The sequence below is a fragment of the Atractosteus spatula genome, chromosome 3 (assembly GCF_055471065.1).
Source record: "Atractosteus spatula isolate fAtrSpa1 chromosome 3, fAtrSpa1.hap1, whole genome shotgun sequence".
NCBI lineage: Eukaryota > Metazoa > Chordata > Actinopteri > Semionotiformes > Lepisosteidae > Atractosteus > Atractosteus spatula.
Genome location: NC_142708.1, coordinates 19945531 through 19969114, shown reverse-complemented (window position 1 = coordinate 19969114; position 23584 = coordinate 19945531). Strand labels below are relative to the sequence as shown.

Genomic DNA, 23584 nt, shown 5'->3' with positions numbered 1-23584 from the left:
TCCTGTAATTTCTGCTTTCTTTCACTTTGTGTTCTGTGGTATAGACTGAATTTTTTTTTTACTTTGGTCACACAGGTGAATCCACGTTGTAGTTGCTTTAGCTTCTGTTATGCATGTTAAGAACATAATAATGGTCACAAATGGGATGACTCCATCCAGCCCATTTGGTAGCTAACAGATCTGAGGATCTTATCTAGCAGTTTTTTGAAAGAAGCCAGGGGATTGGTTTCAACAACATGACTGGGCAACTTTGTTCCACATTTCCACAACCCTTTGTGTTATAATGTGACTCGTTCTCTCAGTTTTAAATGCTCTTCCACCTAGTTTTTACTTTGCGTCTTCTGTTTTATGTTTCACAGTTTACTTAAGAAGTCCACAGCATTGACTTTGTGATATAGTTGGATGATACAGTTTATCAAAACCGTGCTCTTTGTGTATTTCTGTCAATTCTGATGAACATGGACGTGTTATTTTTGTTAGGAGAAATGTAGAAAAAAGAGAATTGTCCACCAATCTAGAGCACTTTTCTATCTAGAGGACTTTTCTACATTTACGCACATAATCCTCCTTTTAAACAGAGAGTTAATCTAGCATTTAGAGTAAGATGAATTACAAAATGATATACCATATGAAGGTGAGGGATGTACAATCGTATAGGAACAATCGTATAGCTACAATAATTTTCCATCCATCCATTTTCTAACCACTTTATTCAATACCGGACTGCAGGGGAGCTGGAGACTATACTGGCAAGTAAAACAAGTTCAGTCAATAAAATAAGTAAGGTTGTTACAAGATGGTCTGTCCTATGCAAGCTGAAACAGTAAGATTTCAAACAGATTAAAGTGAATGGAGCTCTCATTTGACCTTTTTAACTAACCTTACCCTCTCTTTCTACTCGACAAGACTGTCAGCTAGAAGCGTTTCAGGCTTCTGAATCTGACAAATTCTAATTATGGTCTCATCTAATATTTATTTTTCTGACCATTGTGATCATGTAAAAACAAAAAATGTATCACATACATTTTACAAGTTTTTATTCATCAGTATTGGAAGATATTTCCAATTACAAAGAGTAACTTCATTCTCTTCATTGTATTTTGAAAATAGGAACAATCTAATTTAAAACATGGACAATTTGTTAGACTAAACAAAGATTTGATTTTTTTGGGCTTTAATTAGAGATGAAAAATAATTGGATACATGCACAAAACAATATTGTTTTTCAGCTAGAGTGTTTGCGTTATCCTATTTGTCTCTTCTCTCTTTTGATTTTGAATATGATTCAAATAAAGCTCAGAAATTTGGTTACATTTCTTAGCTTGTTGTCACACTAGCACATTCTTGTTCTTTTGTACTTGTATTGCCTTGTAAGTGCAATTTATAAAAAAGGAAGTAACGAAAAGGATGATGAGACCAATATTTGGATTAGTCGCTCATGATTCACTTTTAGTCACTCACAAGTTTGACTATTATGCACCTTAGAAATCAGTCTGATTAATTAATAGTTCCATGTTCGTCTGGGGCAGTGTAGATGACTACTGGTAGCAGACGTCCATACTGTTCAAGAAGGCTCAGGTTTTTTCTGGTTAACCGGAGACACTGATAAGTCTGTTTTTAACTCTGATGTGACAGGGCATTGAAGTGACAGCTATCCTACAAAGGAAGGGGATGTGGAATTTTCCATGTAGGAAAATCTATTCACTTAAAAATAAAATGCTTCTTACAGCCACTACAGCTTCAAAGAACTGGTAATGTACCAATCCATATCTAAGTAGATACTGTACTACTGTCCTTAAGCACTTCTTAAGAAAAATAACTTAGTTTGAAGCATTAAAGACATCAAACACGTGTCCATTTATGGAGGATCAAAATAATGCTGGAGAAATCCTGTAACTTCAAGTCTTACATCAAGAATATTTTTGTATGCTTTATAGAAATCTGAGATTGTACACCAAAGAAGAATATACAAAATCTACTTTGTCATCTTTCAGAATACCTTATATTATCCATTTTGTGGCAGTTATATTTTATCTTATCTCAAGACAGTAATGTTTATGTGTGGTAGAGCATTAGCACAATGCATCAAACCAGTGATTCTTAGTTACATTATGTGGCTTTTTTAGCATGAAAAAAGGATTTTTAGCAATATTTAACACAATGAGAGCGAACGATTTCTGTTTTTCTAAAGATAAAAAGAAAAAACTACAACAGATACAAGATATAGTTTTTGTTGTATCTAAACTGATTTTTTCTCACCAATCCAACTGGTCTGGTGTTTGCTAACATAGGCAGGAAAAATATATGGATCTCCTCTTGGAAAAAATATTACTCTTTTGATTGTGTTGTAACGATATCTGGAGTGAAAGGAGTATGATTTGATGGTTTGATGTGTCACTCACCTCTGTATCAATTCCTATAATACTGCACTATTTCACTTTCTTTCTATATGCTCACAGCTTACAGTACTTAACACTTTCTTTTTTTTTAGTTATCTGTTCTGTGACAGGAGTTACCCTTTCTCAATGTGCTGTTCCTCTCTTCTTTCTTGCTCCATTTATACAGCTTCTTGTTTCCTTTCTTCCTTTTCTTTTCCCGTTCTATGCAGGTGACTTCTATTCCCTTCTCTCTAAACTCCTGGGAGAAAGGGAAGATGTTGTCCACGTGCATAAGTATAACCCCACAGAGAAGGCCGATCTTGTGGCTGAAATTGATAACATAGTCCAAAAGAAGGCTCTGGTTTGGCCCGATCAAAGACAAATAGACTACAATGACAAAGCAGATACGATTCTTGTGAGGGACAGAATTCACAAGTTTCACAAGTTAGAGTCGACTGTAAAGCCTCCTGGGAGCAGAATAATAACAGCTAAACAGCCAAACACAGAAGGGGCAAATACTCGAAAACAAGGTGGGTTTTGGTCTTGTTCAGAAAGACATGACAGTTTGCATTCAGTGGGGCAAAGTACAGATGTATGTTAAAAGCACTTTAAATGTTTGTCACATTTGCTGTGTTCTGTGTATATTAAAATTTTAATCTTACACTTCATTTTTTGTTTACAAATTTGAATGCCTGGTTAATGACTGCATAAGCTTTAATACCTTTGCCGCAGCTTAATTTACTTTAGAAGTTAATCTAGTGATTAAACATTAAGGTGGATTTATAGATTAGAATACTCTCCCAGAGGAATCCCCTGGAGTTATCACTTAGCGAGTTTAAAAGCTTCTGTGATGAGTTTATAATGCCTTCATTCTATGCAGTGAAACCTATATTGCAACTAGACTGATTTTACTTTGTAGGGTTATTGCTGCGGTCAATATTTATTGCATTTTTTTGGTCCTGAATTTAGAATAACTAATGCAGTTGGACTGCTATGACTCATGCTCGTCAGGTTTCTATGACAGCCAGCCCACATGACCTCACACACATTTCCAATTGCATTGTGGTCTCTTCAGGATTGATTAGGTTTGGATCTTTTGTGCTAATGCACAAATCTTGTTACTGTTACAACAAGTACAAATTAGCCATGCAGATAACCACTTTTTTTACAGCCTTAGATATACGAGTGTGAGCCTGTTTTTCATGTCAAAGCTTGCTTATTCTTTACACATCTCCACATCTGCAGATGAATAATTCATGAAGCACTGTTCAGAAATTGTTTCTGTCAAAGTGCAACAGTAATGCCATTGAATTCTGCTGAGGTGTGAAGCAAATACAACCATGTAAGGAATCTTGCTGCAGGTCTCACAGTGAGCAAAGCAAATCTTAGAAGTACAGAAATGCTTATCTATAAACATGAGGAAGCTTGAGATGAAACGCAATAAATAATGAGGATTTTTACAAGTTTCATTTAGACATTTGGGAACATATGTAATTGCTTTATAACCACATGCTGTATGTAACAGGTGTGTAAAATTCTGGGTTACTGGAAATCATATTAATTGAGAAGGAAAAGAAAAAGTTTTGTTTTATAAATTGAGAACAAAACCATATTCTGTGGCTATTTAAAAATAATTTAATACTTTTTTTGCAAATTTGTAATTGCAAAAGTTTGTAATTTTGCAAACTTTTATTCCAGATTCTGTTGTCGATTCTGAAATTATTATTATTGATTGTGTAAATATCTGTGTTTATGTTCACCTTAATCCACTCCACCTCAGGGCTTTAAAATCCAAATACAGAGAAGTAGATCATAAAATTCATCTTTGGAAAGTGTGCAGGAGCCCAAAAGGAACAATTCACATTTTATATAGTTTTACATAGCACAACAGAGCAGGTAGTCACTTGTAAATAACTGTTACATTGTCTTACATGGAAAAACAGCATAACTGAGTATAGCACTAATTTGCCAGTGATATTTGATGCACAATATTAAATGAATATTTAATGAAGCGCTCCTCCCAGTTCTTGTTAGTGGCTTTTATAATCTATTGATTATTATTGAGCATTACTGGGCAGCTTTAAAGCAGTTGTACAGCACAACAGAATAGCCTAACTGTAAATTTATAATGTACTAGTTTTACTGCTGAAAGCAGCATTGCTCCATGTGAATGAATAATGTAGTTAAATCTAAAATTATATTGCATATTATGGTGGTATTTAAGCTGTTTAGATGTAATGATAAAATCTACAGGGTTATGTATATTTCATTTTCTTGTTTATTTAAATGGCTGTGTTGCAACCCTAAGGCATTTTGAAGTTGTAGAAAATTAGAAAACACAGATAATGTGCAGGACTATAAACTATTTAAATGCAGATTTAATCCTAGAAACACTAAAAATACCAGAAACAGATGTTATAAAAGTTCAATGTATGCTTAATCTTACACATAATGCACTTTCTTCTCCTCAGATTCCGCATATTGTGCATGTGCTGTATGTTTGTTCTGAGTAACTTCATTGGGTTAGTGGTTGGGATTGAAAAAACAATAAATTCTGAAGGTAGTTCATGTCAAAAAAGGTTTAAACAACAAATAGAGGGTGGTTTGCAAAATATACCAATAAAGGCCCAGTCCTAGCTGACACTGAAAGTTCCTATCTACAGTTAGAGAGAAGGAACTAGAGACTAATAATTGCAGGTTTGGTTCCTTGACTATGGCTAAGGCCTTTAACATAATAGGCCGTCAGGACACCCATTCAATACAGTACATCTTTGATCATTAACAGTCGTGTCTGAATTCTTACATAAAAAATAAATTATATATAATAAAATGATTGTGAAATCCCAGTGAGCTTGCATTTTTAATGGAAGATACAATGTCTGTTACTTGACTACATATTATTGTGTCTTAAACCAACAGGATGAAAATCAGTAATCTAATGTGTTCTGTTTTACTGTATAAAGCCATACATTTGGACATTTTAGCCAGAAATAACATATGAGTGCTGAAATCTATGTCATATTGTATCATGTGTGATACTGTATGAGCAGCACTTCTTGTCTGTTTGCTTAATACCTCTTTCCTGTTTTGCTTTGTAGATTACCATTGGGTTGAAGTGGCTGACTGGCCTGAAGTTCAGCTCCAGCTTGGTCAGGTTTCTGGACTGGCACTTGATTCTGATGATAACCTCGTCATTTTTCACAGAGGGGATCACAGATGGGATGTAAAGTAAGTTTAGTCACTTGACAGTGTATGTAGTCTCACAGTAGAGTCTCACTCTTAATTATAGATACAGTATATAGATTCCTGCATGAATTTTCTTATATTTTCATTGAATTATTTTGACCTTCCTGCTATACACCAAAAGTGCATAAATGCAGTGCATGAATAAATTGTATGGCAGACATGTATTCTACATGTTAGAACAGTGCAGTTCAAACTGTAGGAAATCTTGCAGGCTGCACTTCACAGCAGGAAGTCAAATCTGTAGTTGAAACTGCCAGTTCAGCAGGTATTAAAAATTAAGGTTGTGCTTTGATACAAAGATTTGATGAATGGCATTTCAAAAGCTATTTCATAACATGTTGTCACTTGAAAATTACTGCTACATACATACAGCATACACAGTGCTTTCCAGGTTTATTCATACCTCTGATTAAATAGGATTAAAAATCGTCAGATGAAGTAACAGAAAGATGAAGTTTGGATAACGTGTCTCGCTTAACCAGTTAAAAATCTCATACTAAAAATCTTAATAGCATTGTACAGAACAAAGTCATATAAAGTCATATTTGTCATAAATAATTAATCCAGAAAATACAAGGGTCACAGCTACTCACGCCTCTGTAGTTAATATTTTGTAAATCATCCTTTAGCATGGATTGCACTGACAGGATGCCTCCTGTAATGTGCTATGAGGTTCTGGCTCTTCCGAAGGGGATTTTTGATCATTCTTCCAGACAAAATTACCCTAGGCCCCTCAGAGCCTTCATTTGCCATTTGTGAACAACCTTATTGAGTTTCAGCCACACATGTTTTATTGTATTGAGATCTGGAGGTTACAATGACCAGTGAAAAACATTTATTTTGTCTGCAGTTAACAATTTTTCGTCAATTTGGATGTCATGCCGAAATGTTCATTTTCACCCAAGCTTAAGCATATTGGCAAAGGGAACCAGGTGTTTGACTAAAATCTCCTGGTACATTTTTCAGTTCATGATTCCTCCCATCTTAACAAGGACTCCAGGACCTGTATGTGCAATACAGCCAAATGTGTCAAATTTGAGTAGCCTCTTCTCTTTGTTCACCCTGAGAAGAGGCTTCTTCCTAGCACCCAAGCAATGAATTTGCTCAGAAGTACAAAAATGAGACGGAAGAGTTTTAGACAATGGTTTATAGTCAGATTAGACCAAGATAATAGACAAGGTAATAGAAAGGTTCAACTGTGGAGAAAAAAGGAAGTGCAGATACTCAAAAGAACCACACAATGGTGAAGCATGTATTTATAATGTAATTAATGATGATATAAACAAAATTAAAACCTCAGGTTTACAGGAGTTTATTGTCTTCTTACAGTATGTAGAAGAAAATGGTTTTATACTTGCTGGCAGAACATTTGGACAATCTTAGCCTCATCTTAGGCCAAGTAAATATCTCCAGATTTAATACAATTTCAGATGCATTGTACATGGTGAAGAGGAAACTGAAGTCAGAACATCCCAGGAATTCACAAGAACTCAAAGTGGCTGTAGCAGAGTCTTGGCAACCCATCTCAAATGATCAAGAGAGAAAATGACAGAATAGTTTGGTGATCGTAGTGAGTGATTGCAGCTGATGGATTTCTATCCTGGTTGCTTGTGGGCACCAGGCACACACAGTGCCACTCACTAGACAGCAGTGCAATTCCACCATACCAAAATACTGATTCTATGTTGCAACACTTTGACACTGTCTGCCTTGCAGACGGGTATGATGTTACTTCAGTAACTGGTTCAATTCATGAGCCTGGTTACTTTCTCCCCATCTAAATTCCTCCTATTGTCTTCCACAGCAACCTTACGACACAGCGGATAACTCCGCCACAGCAAAAAGATTAAATATAGGGCAGCATGGTGGAGCAGTGGTCTGCCCTGTGATGGACTGGCATCCCACCCAGGGTGTATCCTACCCTGCCCCCATTGCATAGGCTCTGATTCCCCCTATAATGAATAATAAGGGAAACAGTTTAGAAAATCAATGGATGATCAAATGTATGCATGGAATAATCCAAAACTAGTATAAATATTATAGTATAGTATATTATACTTCCATAAACACAAATACAAACTGTTCGACGGATAAGGAAGACATTTTGACTTTGCAGTCCCCAATACTTTTTGATAGCACTGTAGTTCCAAAGGCTTCTGTTGCTCTTCTAAACAGCAGAATGTTATCGTACAGTAGATGTGTGATTATTGAATTGAATTTAAAGTATAAATAAATGTGACATGGTTTCAGGGATACATTTACTTATTTATGAGAAATATGTCTTAGCTCCGTCCAACAACATTATAATAACAATGTAACATGTTTTTAATTGTTTTAAGACACATGCAATATATAACACTTTCTGCGATATGTTTTTCTTCCAATATCATTGGGTTTATTAATAAATTTGGAGGGCACTGTATCTACTATTAGCTATGATATCAAAATGAAAGCTGCTTAAAAAAAGTCATTTAAATGTATACTTTTTTAATGGCATCTATTTGAATAATTTTATTGTTGTGAATGTAATATAAAAATAAACTAAAATAAAATAACACTTAAATGTTCCAAATTGGTATAAATTGAGCTATGAAGTAAAATGCATTCATATTTTAATTAAATTCAGATGGAAGGTAGAAAAAGAAAAATTTCCAAGACTTAGTAATATTTGCTGTTTTTATAATTCATTTTTTTTAAATGTTAGCCAGTGGAGAAGCATCAGACTCAGCAGTACTACATTGCTACATTCAATCTACATTAAATCTACATCATTCTACACTAAATGTAGATTATGTTTATTGTTTATTTATTATTTATTACTCAATACTGTGGAGCCGTGGTAGCTCAGACGTCAAGGGCATCTAGCTCCTGACTGGAAGGTCCCGGGTGCAATCCCAGGTAGGGGCAAGCAATGTAGCCTTCTCTAATTCCTTCCAGACGGATCCCAGGTCCACTCAGCCTGCTTTCCAAATGAGTACCGGGGGTTAATGCTTCCGGGAGTAATAGGCCAGCCGGAGCGTGATGCTGACCACATCACCTCCATCTCTCGTGTTGGATGGTCAAAGACAAATGGTGGTCCTTGCACCCCATGGGCCCTAATGGCCTGAAAAGGGACCTACCTTACCTTACTCAATACTGTATTTTGAGTATTTCATTTATGTTTTTGAATGTTTCTAAGATGAAGTGTCATTTAAAAAAATACTTTGTAACTTTCTTAAAATATACCAATTTTAATAACTTACAATGTGTATATTCAATATACTGATATATTTTAGCTAAATGTGTACGTCTTTTCTTATAAAAAACTTTGAAAGAAAAAGCAAGCAAACTATTTTTGCATATAAAAGTTTGCCCTATCTGAAAGAAAAAAAAAAACATGGAGAATATTTCTTGGTATTTGGTGCTTATCACAATATCCTCCACCTGCTTGAGATGTTTGATCACCCAGTTTTAGCAGTATATGGCTCTCTATTTCTGCCCATTCAGTTCCCATAATCTGCAAGAACGTGTACTGTAAGTCTAGTTTCAGTCTTCTTTTATTGCTCTCCAGTCATGGATAAATGTCTCCGTAATTTTGACTGCCGGTGTGAATTGGCTCTGAAAAAACTCTTAGATTTTGTGTCTATGACAGCTTTTGAGTTTTTATTTAAGATTTAAACACAACGTTTCTCTCTAGGTATTACCTAGTTTAAATATTGCATTGCTCTAGCAGCATGTGCTGACTTTTCCCATGCAACTTGAAGTACTTCAATGCTTTCTGACTTTTAAAACTATTTATAGCCCTTCCTGATATGTTCTATCTAGGGCAGGGGATGAACTGAAAGCATTCAAATCCAGCCTACAAAGTAGAATGTACAGCATGAATGCAAATTGGCAAAGTAGTGGGAACCACTTGAACTGGTTGCTCAGAGGAGATTTAACCATTCTTAGAACACACATACTTTTTATTGGAGAACGCAATACCTGGGAAAACATGTCCGCTTAAAAATTCAACATGTATGTAGGAACTCTTGCTGTGTCCATATCTATTTACATGATATTTACATGTGGTATTGGAGGCATGTGTGCCATCTGATGAGACAGCTGATCTAGAAAAGGCATTCTTTAAGCCTGTGAATTGGAGATACAGTACAGTATGTGTCATTCTCCTGTGACAATGATCTTGTGGAAGCTGGAGGCCACATAAGTGTGCTGAAAATTAAAAAAAAAACAGGCAGTTTGTCATTTGAATTTGGTGCACTAAATTTTATCAATGCCTGGAGAAAACTCCCTTTAAAAGGGATAATGCAAACCGTCAAAATATCAATTGTAGTTGACTGCAGTATTGCAAGTTATCTTTGCTTTGTTTTGTACAGTACTATGACATTGATAGCATTTTTGTTGTTGTTGAGATCTACAGTATTGCATTTCACCTTAGTGTGATGTTTTATTGGAGGAAAGAAAAGTTCATTTGCGACTTCAGTTCTGCCAACCCTCTTTTTCCCATAAAGTCTTAAGCTCTGCCTACCATAAGAGTTTTCAGGAACATAACCCTCATGGTTGGCAAGGGATTATTGTATAGTGATCATGATACAGGTATTAAAAAGTGTGTGATTTCTGCTGGCCACATATACGAAAAGTGCTTTTATATTGATAATTATTTATTGAAGTGGAGTTTCAAGTAAATTAATATTTCCATATCTCCCACAAGAAGTCAAAATGTTCTCGTTAAGAATTTGAGTTCCTAGAATGACATTAATTTGCAGAGCTTTACACCTGGAGACTTGTTCCAGTTGAGTTGTCCTTGCAGCAATGCATCAGAATTGTCCCATTAAGCTATAGAAGCAAAGAAAAAGATCTAATTAATTCTGTAGAACTAGGTGTGAGTAAGGAGTGTGCACCTTTCCATTAGTCAAGATATACATTATTTAAACCTCTTATGAGTATTGTACTGCCTTGATCTGGCAAGACAATCAATCTGAATTCATAATAGGCCAACATTCAAGAAACTGACAAATGGACAGGAATTTTAGTCATCACTATTACATCACCCTGTAGAGGACAGTGGATTATTATTTTTCCCCTTCTTCAGAAAGTGCAAGTGGATATACATTATATGTTACAGAATTAATTAACTGTAGTGTATACAGCCTCTGAATAACTTAAAATTTGAAGTACAGTAATTCGTTTCTAACTCAAACCTAAATACAGAATTCTTTTGGGGGCTTAAAATGGAACAGAACTGCTTAGGTTTTGGTAATTCATCTTTCATTTTTGTTCATTACTGAATGGAATGAGCTGATTTCCACTGCTTATGCTTTACACCGTTATGAGTAATCCTTTAATGATGGTATATAAATAGAGTGATACGTACATTTCATGAAGTTGCAACTCTTTTTTAACAGTGGCCCTGCAGTTTCGTATTTTGTGGCTGCATTTTCACTAGTGGCTGAAGTAACATGTCTAATTTAAAATTATATGTTAATTGTTTAACGTTTTATTCCTTTCTATTCATGTTTTGTAGTTCTTTTAACAACCAGCGTATCTACCAACAACAGGACCTAGGCCCTATTCAGCAGTCTACAATCCTTGTGGTTGATCCTGCTAAAGGAAGAGTTCTCAAGGCTTCAGGAAGGAATGTGTAAGTGACATTATTTTTGGAAGAGCTTTCTGTTTGTGTTTTTCCTGCCATTAGCATGTTTTCCAAATATTTAATTTTGCTTAAAAAGCTACATCTTTGCAGTCTTGGAGAGTAGTGGCTTAGATGTCTTAACACCTAAGTTTTAGGATAATGTAGCAGAATTGATCATAAATCACTATCTGATATATATATATTTTTATTATAGACATAGATTATCATTCCAACATACAAATGTTTTTTTCTTTTCAGTGAAAGCGTAACCTTACTTTTTTTTATTCAGCTTCTATTTGCCCCATGGTATCACTACAGACAAAAACAATGACTACTGGGTCACAGATGTAGCACTTCATCAGGTAAATAATAACTCTTTCTGTTTTTCAGAAAATACTCTGACAAAATAGTCAAGGTGCATTACTGTAGCTGTTTGAAAGAATATCATATTCCCTTCACATCCCCTTCCAGTTTGGGATGCCAAACATAATCTCACATTAGATGAAATGGAAGCAGATTAATGTGTCTCGGTTTCTGAAGTAGGCTTTTATATTTATTAGGGGAAGGGCAAATATGGAAACATATATCTTACTAAAAAAACAGCTCTATTTTAAGGTATTGGCCTATTTTATTTTCAGTCTAGTCTTTCATGCTTTTTAAACTGAATTACAGATAAACAGTAAAACCATTCTCATTTTCGTGTTTGAAAAGGCATGTTAGGGATATTTGTATTTTTTTCTGCATAAAATGATTTTTAGTTTGGCCGGTTTGTGTGTGTCCATTAATGAAAAGTAGGATCAATTAAATTCTGTTTTTTTCCACTTATTATAGAACACATTGTTGCAAAATATGGTGATCAAACATTTGTTTCCAGATGAATGTTGTATGGGGAAATATTCATCACAAGGGGTTGTGCTCAAAGAAACAGATAACACCGATTTCATCTCATTGTAGGTATTTAAACTGGGGAGTGATGGAAATAGCGATCCCCTAATGGTCTTGGGAAAGGCATTCCGACCTGGAAGTGACAATTACCACTTCTGCCAGCCCACAGATGTAGCTGTGGACCCAGTTACTGGAAATGTTTATGTCTCTGATGGATATTGCAATTCCAGAATTGTTACATTTTCGCCTGATGGTAAATTCTTAAGGCAATGGGGAGCAGGTACGAAGCCAGTTTATGGTCAACACTTTCCTGATTTAGGAATTTCAAACTGCATTTAAATTCAAACGCCACAATAGATCTCACAAGTGGAATGGTGCAGGTATTCCTTTTGTAATACCTTTTTTATATTTGGATATTTTAAACCATGTCTTTACAGAAAAGTACATATTTTTGGTAGTATGTTCACTTTTAATTTGATGTTGTTATGGACCTTTTCTGGTTATGCTAATCAGTCTTTTCAGTTGCTTCTTTACATCTGAATTGCTCTGTAAGGCAGGGGTACCCGAAGGTTCGTTAATCTCACACATCCCCTGCAGAGTTAATCCTTTCTCTGGGGTAAAAACAAATTCAATATGCACTTCAAATCCTGCGATGACGTGTTTTCACAGAGCTTTTTGCGATGCAGTTCTCATATGCCTTATCACATTACAGACCGTGTGAAATATTCTAACATACACCTATTCCCTAAACTTCATTCATAAAACAGACGTTTTATACTGCTATGGATTTCTACTACTCTTTCGTTTTTTTCACTTTAGAAAGCAATTGTGTTTCATCTTTTTATATGTAGGTTCCTCAGACAGACGGAAGCTAGTCCCATTCAATATTCCTCATAGCCTGGCTTTTGTACCAGACCGGCAGGAGCTCTGTGTAGCCGACAGGGAGAACGGTCGAATCCAGTGTTTTGTGGCAGAATCTGGAGAATTTGTGAAAGAAATCAAGAAAAATGAGTTTGGAGGAGAGGTGTTCGCTGTCTCATATGCAGCTGAGCGCGGTGTGTATATACCAATTCATATCTTGTCTTTGTAAGCTAAAAAGTACTCATGAATATTTTATTCTTGCCTCTGGCCATTTTAAAGATACCGCCTTCAAATTGTTGTATCCAATGTATTGTAGACAAAGATGCATTTGCAAAAAAGTAGCATTAAAATTCTTCATTAATTTGCTTTGCGTTTTCAACATAAATACATGTGCTTTTATACAATGTTGCCATTTCTATTTACATGCATGTGCATGAATATATACATAGAAAACTGATGTCCTTAGTCCATGGATAGGATTGATTGTTTTTATATTTCAGGGAACAGAATAGAATCACATTCAGTTTACTTTTATTATTTCTTTACACCTTTGCATACTTTTAGCTGTAATAAATATTATGCTTTCACATCATAATTTAATGACAACTTATGTTGTTTTAGGTGGTTTAATATATGCAGTCAATGGAGAGTCTTTATATGGCAGGTCTGCCCCACTGAGAGGTTTTGTGATGAATTATTCAACACAGGAAATTCTAGATACCTTTAGCCCAGACACACAGGTAAGCAAAATAAACATTTATTCTAAGAACTGTTTTGCAGTTTCTTAAATGTGTGTGACAAGAATGTATTATTTCCTACAGTTACCACTAATCACTGCACTGAAACGTTAGTAGAAATGAATTGCAGAAATATGAAATTAACTACAAAATAAAAAACAAGTGCGGTCAATAGCAAGGGAGGTGATATCAATAAGGCTGGGCAGATGGGGAAATTTTATAAAAAAACATTTTATAAATCTATTTGCCTATGTTTTCAACCTCAAGTATGTTTTAATCAACTTGAGCACTAAAAAACTCCTGCCACTGTCTCTGTGTGAAAGATTGCAGTCCAAAGGGCTACAGGTTGAGTTCACAATACCTTGTTTAATGAAATACAGGAGAAACCACAAGGACAAAAAACCCAATGCGTTTTAATGGTTATTACGTATAAAAGAACAGTCTTTGCTTTCTGTACTGTACCTTTGCTTTCACGTTCTTGTTTGGCCAGAAAGTGCCGATTTAGCCAGGTGTCCTACATGGCACATGTACAATTAAAGAAAACTTGAATCAGTTAACTTGTAGTAAAAACACCTCAAAATCATTCTGTGTCTGTAGCTTGAAAATGTGACATGGCTACCGTTCTCTAGCTACATGGATCCGATAGACTCAAAACCAAATACAACACAAATTATTACATTATTACATATTGTGCATTATTCCAATAACTTTATTGGGCGTAATTCTGTTTTGAGATCACCTATCCCGCTCTCCTTTTCTGCGCTTCAGAAACATTGCATACTCAGTTATGATTGGTCATTTTTTTGACTGGGCTTCCATTAGGACAATCCACAGCAGCAACAGAAAGAGCTCACATTTGAATGTTGTGTTGCGCATTGAGGGGGGCCCCCTGGTGGCCTCGGGGCCCTAGGCAGTCGCCGTGTTCGCCTATGCCTAGGGCCAGCCCTGGCTGAGAGCATTGAAAACAAATTTTCATGAACGGCATAGCAGGTTTCTACCAGATGGATCTCTTTCACAAGATATGTAACTGGATTCAGTGAAGAGTTCGTGGAGCTCTTCAATGCTAATACAGAAGAGTTGTCAAAAATGTTGATTGTTACCAAAGATGAGTCACACCATAGGTACATCTCAAGTACACTGAATGGCTTCAAGGTTCAAGGTTGAATCAATACAGTGGAAGCGCCCAGCATGTCCACCTGATGTAATTTCACACCATGACCTAGTTGAGCTGACAAAAGAATAGCTAGCATCTTATCCAAATGTACAGCTACCTTCAGTTTGACGCTGAAATTCTGACTGGTAGCATAAAGTTATCTACAAATAAATGGCAGGAGATGTTGACACATCATATTCTGCTACAGCATGAAAATGTTCAATGTTCATTCACTAATGTGTGTCTGAAAAGTTGAATCAACCACCCTGGAGCCCAGACGCATCCTCAAAAGACTGCTGTGATGACTCTTTGAAGTCTGTTGTTGCATGGTTAATGGGGCAGTCAGAAGAGTCCTATTAACAGGGATTTTCTGGTCTGAAGGACAAACGGGCTAAGTGCACTTTGAACATGTCATTCTTGTCTTTTTATTGTATACCATAGTAGCAAACCACTTTGAATGCTCCCTGTACTTTTGCACTATTAAAAATTTATTATTATTTTTGTTGATTTTTTTTTTCAAAAAATAAAAAATCACCCTGGATTTCTAAACTCTATGTTATTGATTCACTAAGTGTCCTCAATAGCCATGCAGAGCTCTGATTTCCATTCCACCTGAGCTATTAAGTACTGTACCTCAATGAAAAGTAATTAGATCATCCAATCTGTTGTTTTCAGCCCTGAATATTTTTCTTATGCAGGTGATGATATAAAGAGACATTTGAAATCTGATTAACTGTGGATATGGAAAAACTCTAGAGGACTCTAGCTATATCATATTTTTACAAGGACATTTAAATATAAGACACCCACCTCAAAGCTGTTTTCATGATCTAAAAACAAGTTAACACTGTAGTACAGTAAATTGTGATGAATCCCTATGTGTTGAAAAGGCATCTGGTGAATTAACTATCTTTGTACTTTGGAGGATTTGCAAATGTCACATGTGTTGAGGTTAATATGTATTGAGTTTTTTTTTAGTTGATTAAGGAATGAAAAATGAGTACATTTTCAAGTGTTACTTTTTATCAGATTATTACTATGAAGAAAATAATGTAATGGTCTTAATAATATATAATTTACATCATGTTTCTTTTTTTCTGAGCAGGAGTTTAAAATGCCACATGACATCGTTGTTGCCAAAGATGGAACAGTTTTTGTTGGAGATGCAACTGCTGACACTGTGATTAAATTTGTCTCTTCAGAGAGTAAGTGTTAAGTCTGGTTTGAAAAGAACTGCTTTTGAGAAATAGTCTATATCAGACCAATCTTTATAACATTTTTAACCTTTCCCGGAGGAAACTAAACAACAGTGATTCTACAGTATGTGCTTAATATTTGATGGCAAAACAAGCTGATTTTCAGACAGTGGAGGTAAAGATGATCCAAAAAGGTGAAATTTGTTTTTATGTGACATAAACTGTAGCAGCTAGTTTTGAAATAAGAAAGCTATTATGAAACAAAAACAATTTACAAGTTTACTGCTTAAAGCAGGGTACACTACATAACAAAATATGTATCTATATTAATATGTTCCACTCAAAATATATTCTGTATCCTGCTGCAAAAACGTCATGTGAATTGTTTGGTTAAGATAATGATAAAAAAAGAAATTCAGAAGTCCTGATGTTGGATTGTTACCAAATCAGAATTTGTACAGAGTAGTTCTGTTTTATCAAAGAAATGTACAGTTATTTGGACTTTATTTTTAAAAATGTGTCAAAAGTTAATTGAAAATACTGTTTCAATCCCCCCACTCTTAATCTGTCCTCATTCACTCTGCAAAAATGCATTTCTAAATTATGTAGCATTACATTTATATAGGCCATCAACGGCAATCTATAACACTGTGAAAGCATTAATGCAAATAAAAATTCAGGGTTCATTTCAAAACTAATTTCTGTGTAAGCATGTCATATTGGTTATTTATTTTTGTATTTATTTTGTAATGCTGCTTCTTGAATGAATTGTAACCAGAAAACCAAACTGAAGAAATTTGTGTTTTGTTTCTTTACTGTCTTCAGTAACGAAACAGTAAATGGTTGATGCACACTGGCTTGTTTCTACTTGTACCAACCTTACAATATGTAAGAAAATTAAAATGTGTTGTTTGTAGTTCATGTTTAAACCTTACCAAGCAAAGTGAAATAACAGAGATCTGTAAGCATACTGTATAACACATGTTGCTGTCATTTTAAAAACAAAAATTTAGAAAATATAAAGGTATTGTTTTTCTACTTTTTCTTCAAAGTCTTCTTGACCAAATGGTCTTCACAATCCTTCTTTTACAGTGTAAAATTAATATTAGTGTATAATGGTCCTATTGTTATCTCTCTATGTTCAAATTATTTTGTGCAGTGGACTCACAGTAAAATTGTTTGTTTTTCTTAGATTCTAATGATTTACTATGTTTTAGCACGTAGTTATTATTTGAAGGAAATTACTCTTTTATGTTGATGATGACAGATTCAAATATTCATGGTGATTTCCTTAGTGTTATGCTATCTCAAATTATGTACACAGAACATTCCAGATAATAATAGTATCAATAAAGATATATGCATTGCATACAGATCAACTTCTTGTTTGCAGCTGTTATTAAGGAAGCAATCTACAGTATTTGTTACTGTAATGGGAGGAAAAGATGTTTCACAGTTAATCAAGTGACATTTGACAGCATCCTACATTCCGTGACTGATGAGTGGAACAGAAATAGAAACAGTGTTAAAAACTGAAATGTCAGATGGATAATGCCATAGGCCCACATATCACATCATTTGTAACCATTCTGATTTAAGGTGACATTCCTCTTTGTTACAGAAGAGATGGCGTGACATTCCCGTAATGTGGCTTTCTTGACATTTTCTAAAAGTGGGGATGTTTCCATTTTCCAAAAAGTCTCACTAATGAGCCTTTTTTTTATTTTGGAGAACATTTCAATCAGTAAGATCTTGTCTGAATGTAATGATATGAGTGTAATTTTTATGATGAAATTCAATAAATGAGGAGTAGCATATAAGAAGCTTGTATCTATTGATTAGCCAAGGATATTGCTTAATTTTTACTTAACAGCAGAAGAAATTAACCAAAATTTACTTCAATAAAAAACACAATGTTACTGTTAGTGTTTACTCATGACAGAAGAATGGGTATTTTCGTAGTATGAAACCAAGAATAGAGGGGAAGCTCTGGAGGGAGTCTACTTACATGCAAAATACAAATTATTCTATAATTATTAGTATCAATAATTGATATTTCTCAATAAATATGTAAACCTCAATGATCAGCAAGAGTCCCAGTAGTGCTGCCAAATCAAGTATGCCACCTTATAGCCTGATTTCTTCAGATCTCACAAGCTAAGCAATACTAAACCTCTTCAGCAAGGGGATTGAAGACCTCTAAGGTCTTTAAGCGGTATCAGTGGACTAGTTTATAAACCTATGCTCTAATATGGTAAGAGCAAACACTGTTACTGAATGTGTCATCCTTCAGATAAGACTTTAAGCTGAGTACAATAAAATCTCAGTATTCACAAGTTCAATATTCACAGTTTGGCTTAACAAAGAGTTAATATCTCTTTGTTAACTGGGGCCTAGAGCCCACCACTAATAATGCAGCAGTGCATTGTAAGTTGTGCTTCAGTTATTCAGTTATCTCCAGGAAAGCTTTGGATGTGCATCGTGTATAGACTTGGGATGAGAGAAAATGCTTGTACAGTATGTGACTCAGTGTTGTCCCATGAAATAAATAAAAACTCTGTGGCCCCCATGGACCATTGTTTTGTAAACATTATCACAGTCTCAGTTCTTGAACATCTTGTTAAAATTAATAAGAAAAAATATAAGAAAGATAATTAGACAAATTGCAAGAGCAGTAATGAGTAGGTGTGAAGGGAGTGAGTACACTTACTGTAATTTACTTTCTCATCAGTTATTACTGTGCTGACTTTATTACAGTACAGTAGAACTTTATAATAGTAATAAAAACAAGATGTAAAAAGTGTAGAAAATGTGCACTACTAAGAATGAAAAAACGAATTCTAATAAAGAGTAATCTATAATATAACAGTGATCTAATTACTTGAATTTAAGAGGAAAAACTGCTTTTTGTGAGTTTCTAGTACTCATTTTAGTTAAAAATACTTAATACCAATAATAACTAACAGTATTTCTGAAATGGTTTTGACAAAAAATATTACTATGAAATGGTTGGTTGTGCGAGTTGTGGAAACATACACTATTTTTCTCATAGGGTATTAAGTACTGTATTTGCGAATTACCCATTCACAGTGACCTCAAGAAATCAAATTTGCAAATACCAAAGTTGTACTTGATAACTGAACATTGCATAGCAATTTTAGAAAGAGTAGAAGTGTTAGCCCTGGTCTCCTGGCTAAAGTCCACTGTGGATTTGGAGACACCCTGAATTTCCCAGTTAATTCAAGTGTCTAAATTAATTTCTCACATTTCCACCTCCTTGCATATAATGGTTACATAGTGTTGTCCAGATGGATGTTGAATTACCATAGTGGAACCCCCTATATTGGAGCACTCTGGGATAATTTGAAAAAGCACTTTACAGATGTGATCATTTATTATTATATAGATATGTGATGTGATTGTTTTTATAGATTCTTCAGTTCCATCCCAAAGCATTAAGCAGTCCTTGGAGTGATAGGGCTTAGACCGCACTTCTTAATAATATAATTTAGCTGAGATAATAGTTATTACCCAGAAGTCTAAAACAAATAATCTTAGCATGTTGTTGATAACTAATATTTTTTTAATTGTTTACATAACATAACATAGGAAAAATCAGTTACTTTTAACCCTTTCAGATATAATTATTTTATAATCCAAAATATTAAAGTTGCACTGGATTCTGACATGAAATCGCAGTACAATTGCTATGCGTGTATACAATAACACATGAAAATAATATTGTCTAAAAAGTTTATTCTAGACTGGCACCAGAAGTACTTTCATAGTTTTTGCATTTCTGTTTGGATTTTAGAAGCTGAACATCGCTCAGTTAAAAAAGGTGGAATTGAAGTTCATGAAATAGAAGGTAAGAACTTCATTTATCTGAAGGACATTGTCATTATCTTCAGTAATACAATACAGTACATTACAAATCAGTACAGTTTTCTTCAAGCAATCAATAACCCCAGACTTGTGTTAGGACTGGGATAAAAAGTGATTTAATTGTATTACTCGGTAAATAGCCCTTGCCTTGTCTATGAAAATGTTTTTTTTAATTAATAGACAGTTTTGAGGTAGTTTTGTTCTCAATAGAGAAAGAGAAGCACACAATAGTGCTGTCTTTCTTGTCATCATTTAGTAGATTAGCAATTCAGGTAATTGCTGCCATCATCAGGGTAAGAAGTTAGATAAACTGTTGAATCACATGTAAGTGTGTAAATACATGTACCTGTTAAGACACATGTGTATAAACTACTGTACTTACTGTAAACAGCAAATGTTGCCTGTTCATCCTATTTTCTACTAACTGGAAAGGGATTCCTCAAAGAAAGTTATTTTTTTCTGAGAATTTTTTTTTTATTTGTTGCTTTTAGAAATGGAAACATTTGTTCATGCACACTTAAAGCCCAGTCACAAAGCACAGGCGCAAAGCCTTGCCAAAGGAATAACCCAGGAGCAGACGCAGCAGCCGGAGGAGAAGAAAAAGACGATAGCTAAACAGAGCACTCAGGGAGCATCTGTAGCTATCATTACCACCCTGCTGCTCATTCCGCTTGTGGTCGTCCTTGCCATTGCACTTTTCATAAGATGGAGAAAAACAAGAATTTATGGAGGTACAATGCATTTAACTATTACTGAATTCATGTTAAAAAGGATTTTTTTTTCTTCCATCTTTTGAGACATTTCAAGGCATTTACAGTCAAAACTATAAGCTGTTTACTAAACGCGAAAAGAGCTTTCTTTTTCATTCAAGTATTTGATGAACTGTAGAAAAATAATGTTTTTAGTAGGAGATTTTAAAGGATTAGGTGCTATAACGCAAAGTAATCTTAATCCTGTAATTGCCAATGTGCTTCATATGTAGACTTAGAAACGTAAAAACCATACATCAGATTTAATGTTTAATTTTTCATACTTCCTAGAAGACACTGAAACTAAACTGGAGTCCAGTTCTTCTGTCGGAATCTTGGGAAAACTTAGAGGTAAGTCACATGAATTTCCATCATAGATCATCTTTGAAAATAAAAGCTGCAGTTTTTAAAATTACTGACCTAGCACCACCGCAGAGGCATTTAGTATAAACAGAATGCCTTGCAAACATTAACCAGCACTGTGGAATGTATGTAATGAAACATAATTAACATTAATATACAGTACCATGAAATAATATCACCTTCAGTTACTTCATCAGTGTGTTAAGCTTTCAGTGCAGTGGAAACTGCTTTAACCTCTGTTCAAAAAGAGACAGATGGTTAAAATGCTCAGATATTGTAGCACTAAAATACAGAAATAAATAGCCTTAAGGAGTAGAAACAACATTCTATTAGCATTACAAGCCTATGGTCGGGACAATTCATTATGGAAGGAAACCTCCTTCTATCATTTGCTGTCAGTAATAATAAGTATTTTCTGTCTATCTTCTTTGACATTGCTGCCAAGTTTCCATCCAACAATCTACTTGTCCACAGCAATTCAAGGAGGTATTTTTAGCTTCTGGTCAGGCTTTATCCCTTGGAATATTTTCAGACTGATTTTCCAATCTTATCAGTATAACATGCAAAAACAAGAAACACGTAACAGGAATCCGTCCTGTCTTCATAAGAATATAAAACATTTCCACTTGCTCAACAAGCTTTGCCATAACTATATTCATCTTAAGACTTATAGATATCTAGTTAGTATTTATCATAAAAGGACATGGCATAGAGAATATTTTTGCTTAGTTTGGTATCTTTGTCTGACTAAAGTCAAGTAGAGTATTAATGCAGAACAGCTATTCAACCCAAAAGCTACTGATTGCAGAGTATGGAATATGTCAAATAACACAGCGTAAATCTTCAGCGAGCACTTAAGGGCACTATAGATAAGACTAATAAATATAATTTATATCACTTCAGCTTCTGTCACACTCTTTAGTATCAGGACTTGTCCTTGTTGAGTTTCATACAGGGAGAGACATGATAAAAAGCAGTTGGTGGTACTGTATATATACAAGTGATAATGTATTTGTAAGAAAAGATAACTGAGTTTTCACAGACAAAAGGTGGCTAAGATAACAAATGACACACAGTTAGAAGAATAGGTTTTTTTGTGTGCTTCCATTTTGCTCTGTTCTTGAATCTTAAGACCCAATTTTTCGTTTAAGAATTGTTTATATGGAAATTCATGTTAAAAAATAATTGCAGGTTATGCAAACAAAGCACAGCAAACTCACCCATTCTCTCCTGATCTCTAATACAGGAAAGACCGGCGGCGGTCTCAATCTGGGAAACTTCTTTGCAAGTCACAAAGGCTACAGTAGGAAAGGCTTTGACCGGCTGAGTACAGAAGGCAGTGACCAGGAGAAGGATGATGAAGAGGCCACAGATTCGGAGACAGAGGAGTACTCTGCTCCTCCTCCTCCTGTCTCTTCATCTTCCTAGAATCCACGAAATAATGATCATGAAGAGTGCTGACCGATCTGTTGCTCATATGTGCAGGATGTATTTTAATAGTAACCGTAATTGTCTGTATCGGCTGCCAATAATTTATTTATTTGTGCAAAATTTCCAGGTATGAGGAACAACTGCCATTTTGTTAATTTATATAAATGGGACCAGAGTTAAAATGCTGGCAGAGCAAATTCAATATATATGGATAACTTTTAACAGGAGAAAAAGAGAGGGAAGGGGGGAGTCATTTATTTTTGTTACTATTGAACTGACAATTTCTTCTTCCAGCCATTTATTAGCCAAACAGCATTTTTTGTTTTCATTCTTGGTACAGTACCTTAGTAGACATCTCCTGTCTGTACATTTGTGCCTTTTCAATTAAGTATTCAGCCTTCTGCAGTACCTAAAAGACTAAAATGTGCCAGAGTAATAAGAGAGCTGCTAATTTGTCTCTTGTATTTCGATTTTCATGTATCTCATTCATTGAAGGTAAAAGAGAGAAATAACTATTCTGTATCTAAAACTGTATTTACAAAATTTTCCTATCTGATATGTGCTGAGATGTGTCTGATATTTATTGTGAAATACTGAGGTTTTACCATCAGAACACTATTTTCAGTAACAATGTAATTTGTGTAATAAAGTGTCTGCAAAGCATAATTGCTCGCTGTGGTGTTGTGTTCAGAATGCTTCTAGACCTTTCAGTGAAAAACATACAAATCGCAGGTTGTTTTGCAGAAATCTGAGTGTACATCCACTGAGTGTCACATACTCTCCCACTTCTTAAAAAGGGTTGTTAACATGAATTTAACATTTACTGTTTTAAATCATTTGCACCGCTAGGAGCGCCAGAAAGATGGATTTTATATCTGAAAATTATCCATTTATATCCAAAGGATTGTCTATAAAATACAAAAGAAGTTTTTTTATAAAAAAAAACATTTTAATCTTTAAAATCAAAAAGATTTTATTGTTCTGAGGTCAGTGCCTGTGACATGCAGACAGCACTGCGGGGCCTTGAATCCATATCAGTTATGTAGTCTTACATTGTGGATCAAAGGGTCAGTTATTTGACGTGACACC

The 23584-nt window shown here is 34.8% G+C and overlaps 1 protein-coding gene across 5 annotated transcripts in view; it reads left to right on the top strand.

The window, feature by feature from the left end:
* pam (peptidylglycine alpha-amidating monooxygenase) overlaps window positions 1-23158 on the top strand; it is a 120326-nt gene extending 97168 nt beyond the window's left edge. For 2 of the 5 annotated variants that reach the window (XM_088909947.1, XM_088909946.1), the window contains exons 15-26: window positions 2609-2908; window positions 5477-5606; window positions 11128-11244; window positions 11525-11597; window positions 12190-12400; window positions 12972-13175; window positions 13603-13721; window positions 15977-16076; window positions 19882-19935; window positions 20444-20683; window positions 20993-21052; window positions 22311-23158. In XM_088909947.1, the coding sequence (XP_088766073.1) occupies window positions 2609-2908; window positions 5477-5606; window positions 11128-11244; window positions 11525-11597; window positions 12190-12400; window positions 12972-13175; window positions 13603-13721; window positions 15977-16076; window positions 19882-19935; window positions 20444-20683; window positions 20993-21052; window positions 22311-22492 (1790 nt within the window). In that variant the 3' untranslated portion in view covers window positions 22493-23158. The remainder of the gene's footprint in view (window positions 1-2608; window positions 2909-5476; window positions 5607-11127; window positions 11245-11524; window positions 11598-12189; window positions 12401-12971; window positions 13176-13602; window positions 13722-15976; window positions 16077-19881; window positions 19936-20443; window positions 20684-20992; window positions 21053-22310) is intronic. The other 3 variants (XM_088909948.1, XM_088909950.1, XM_088909949.1) reach the window with 3 other exon arrangements.
* Window positions 23159-23584: the final 426 nt, after the last annotated feature.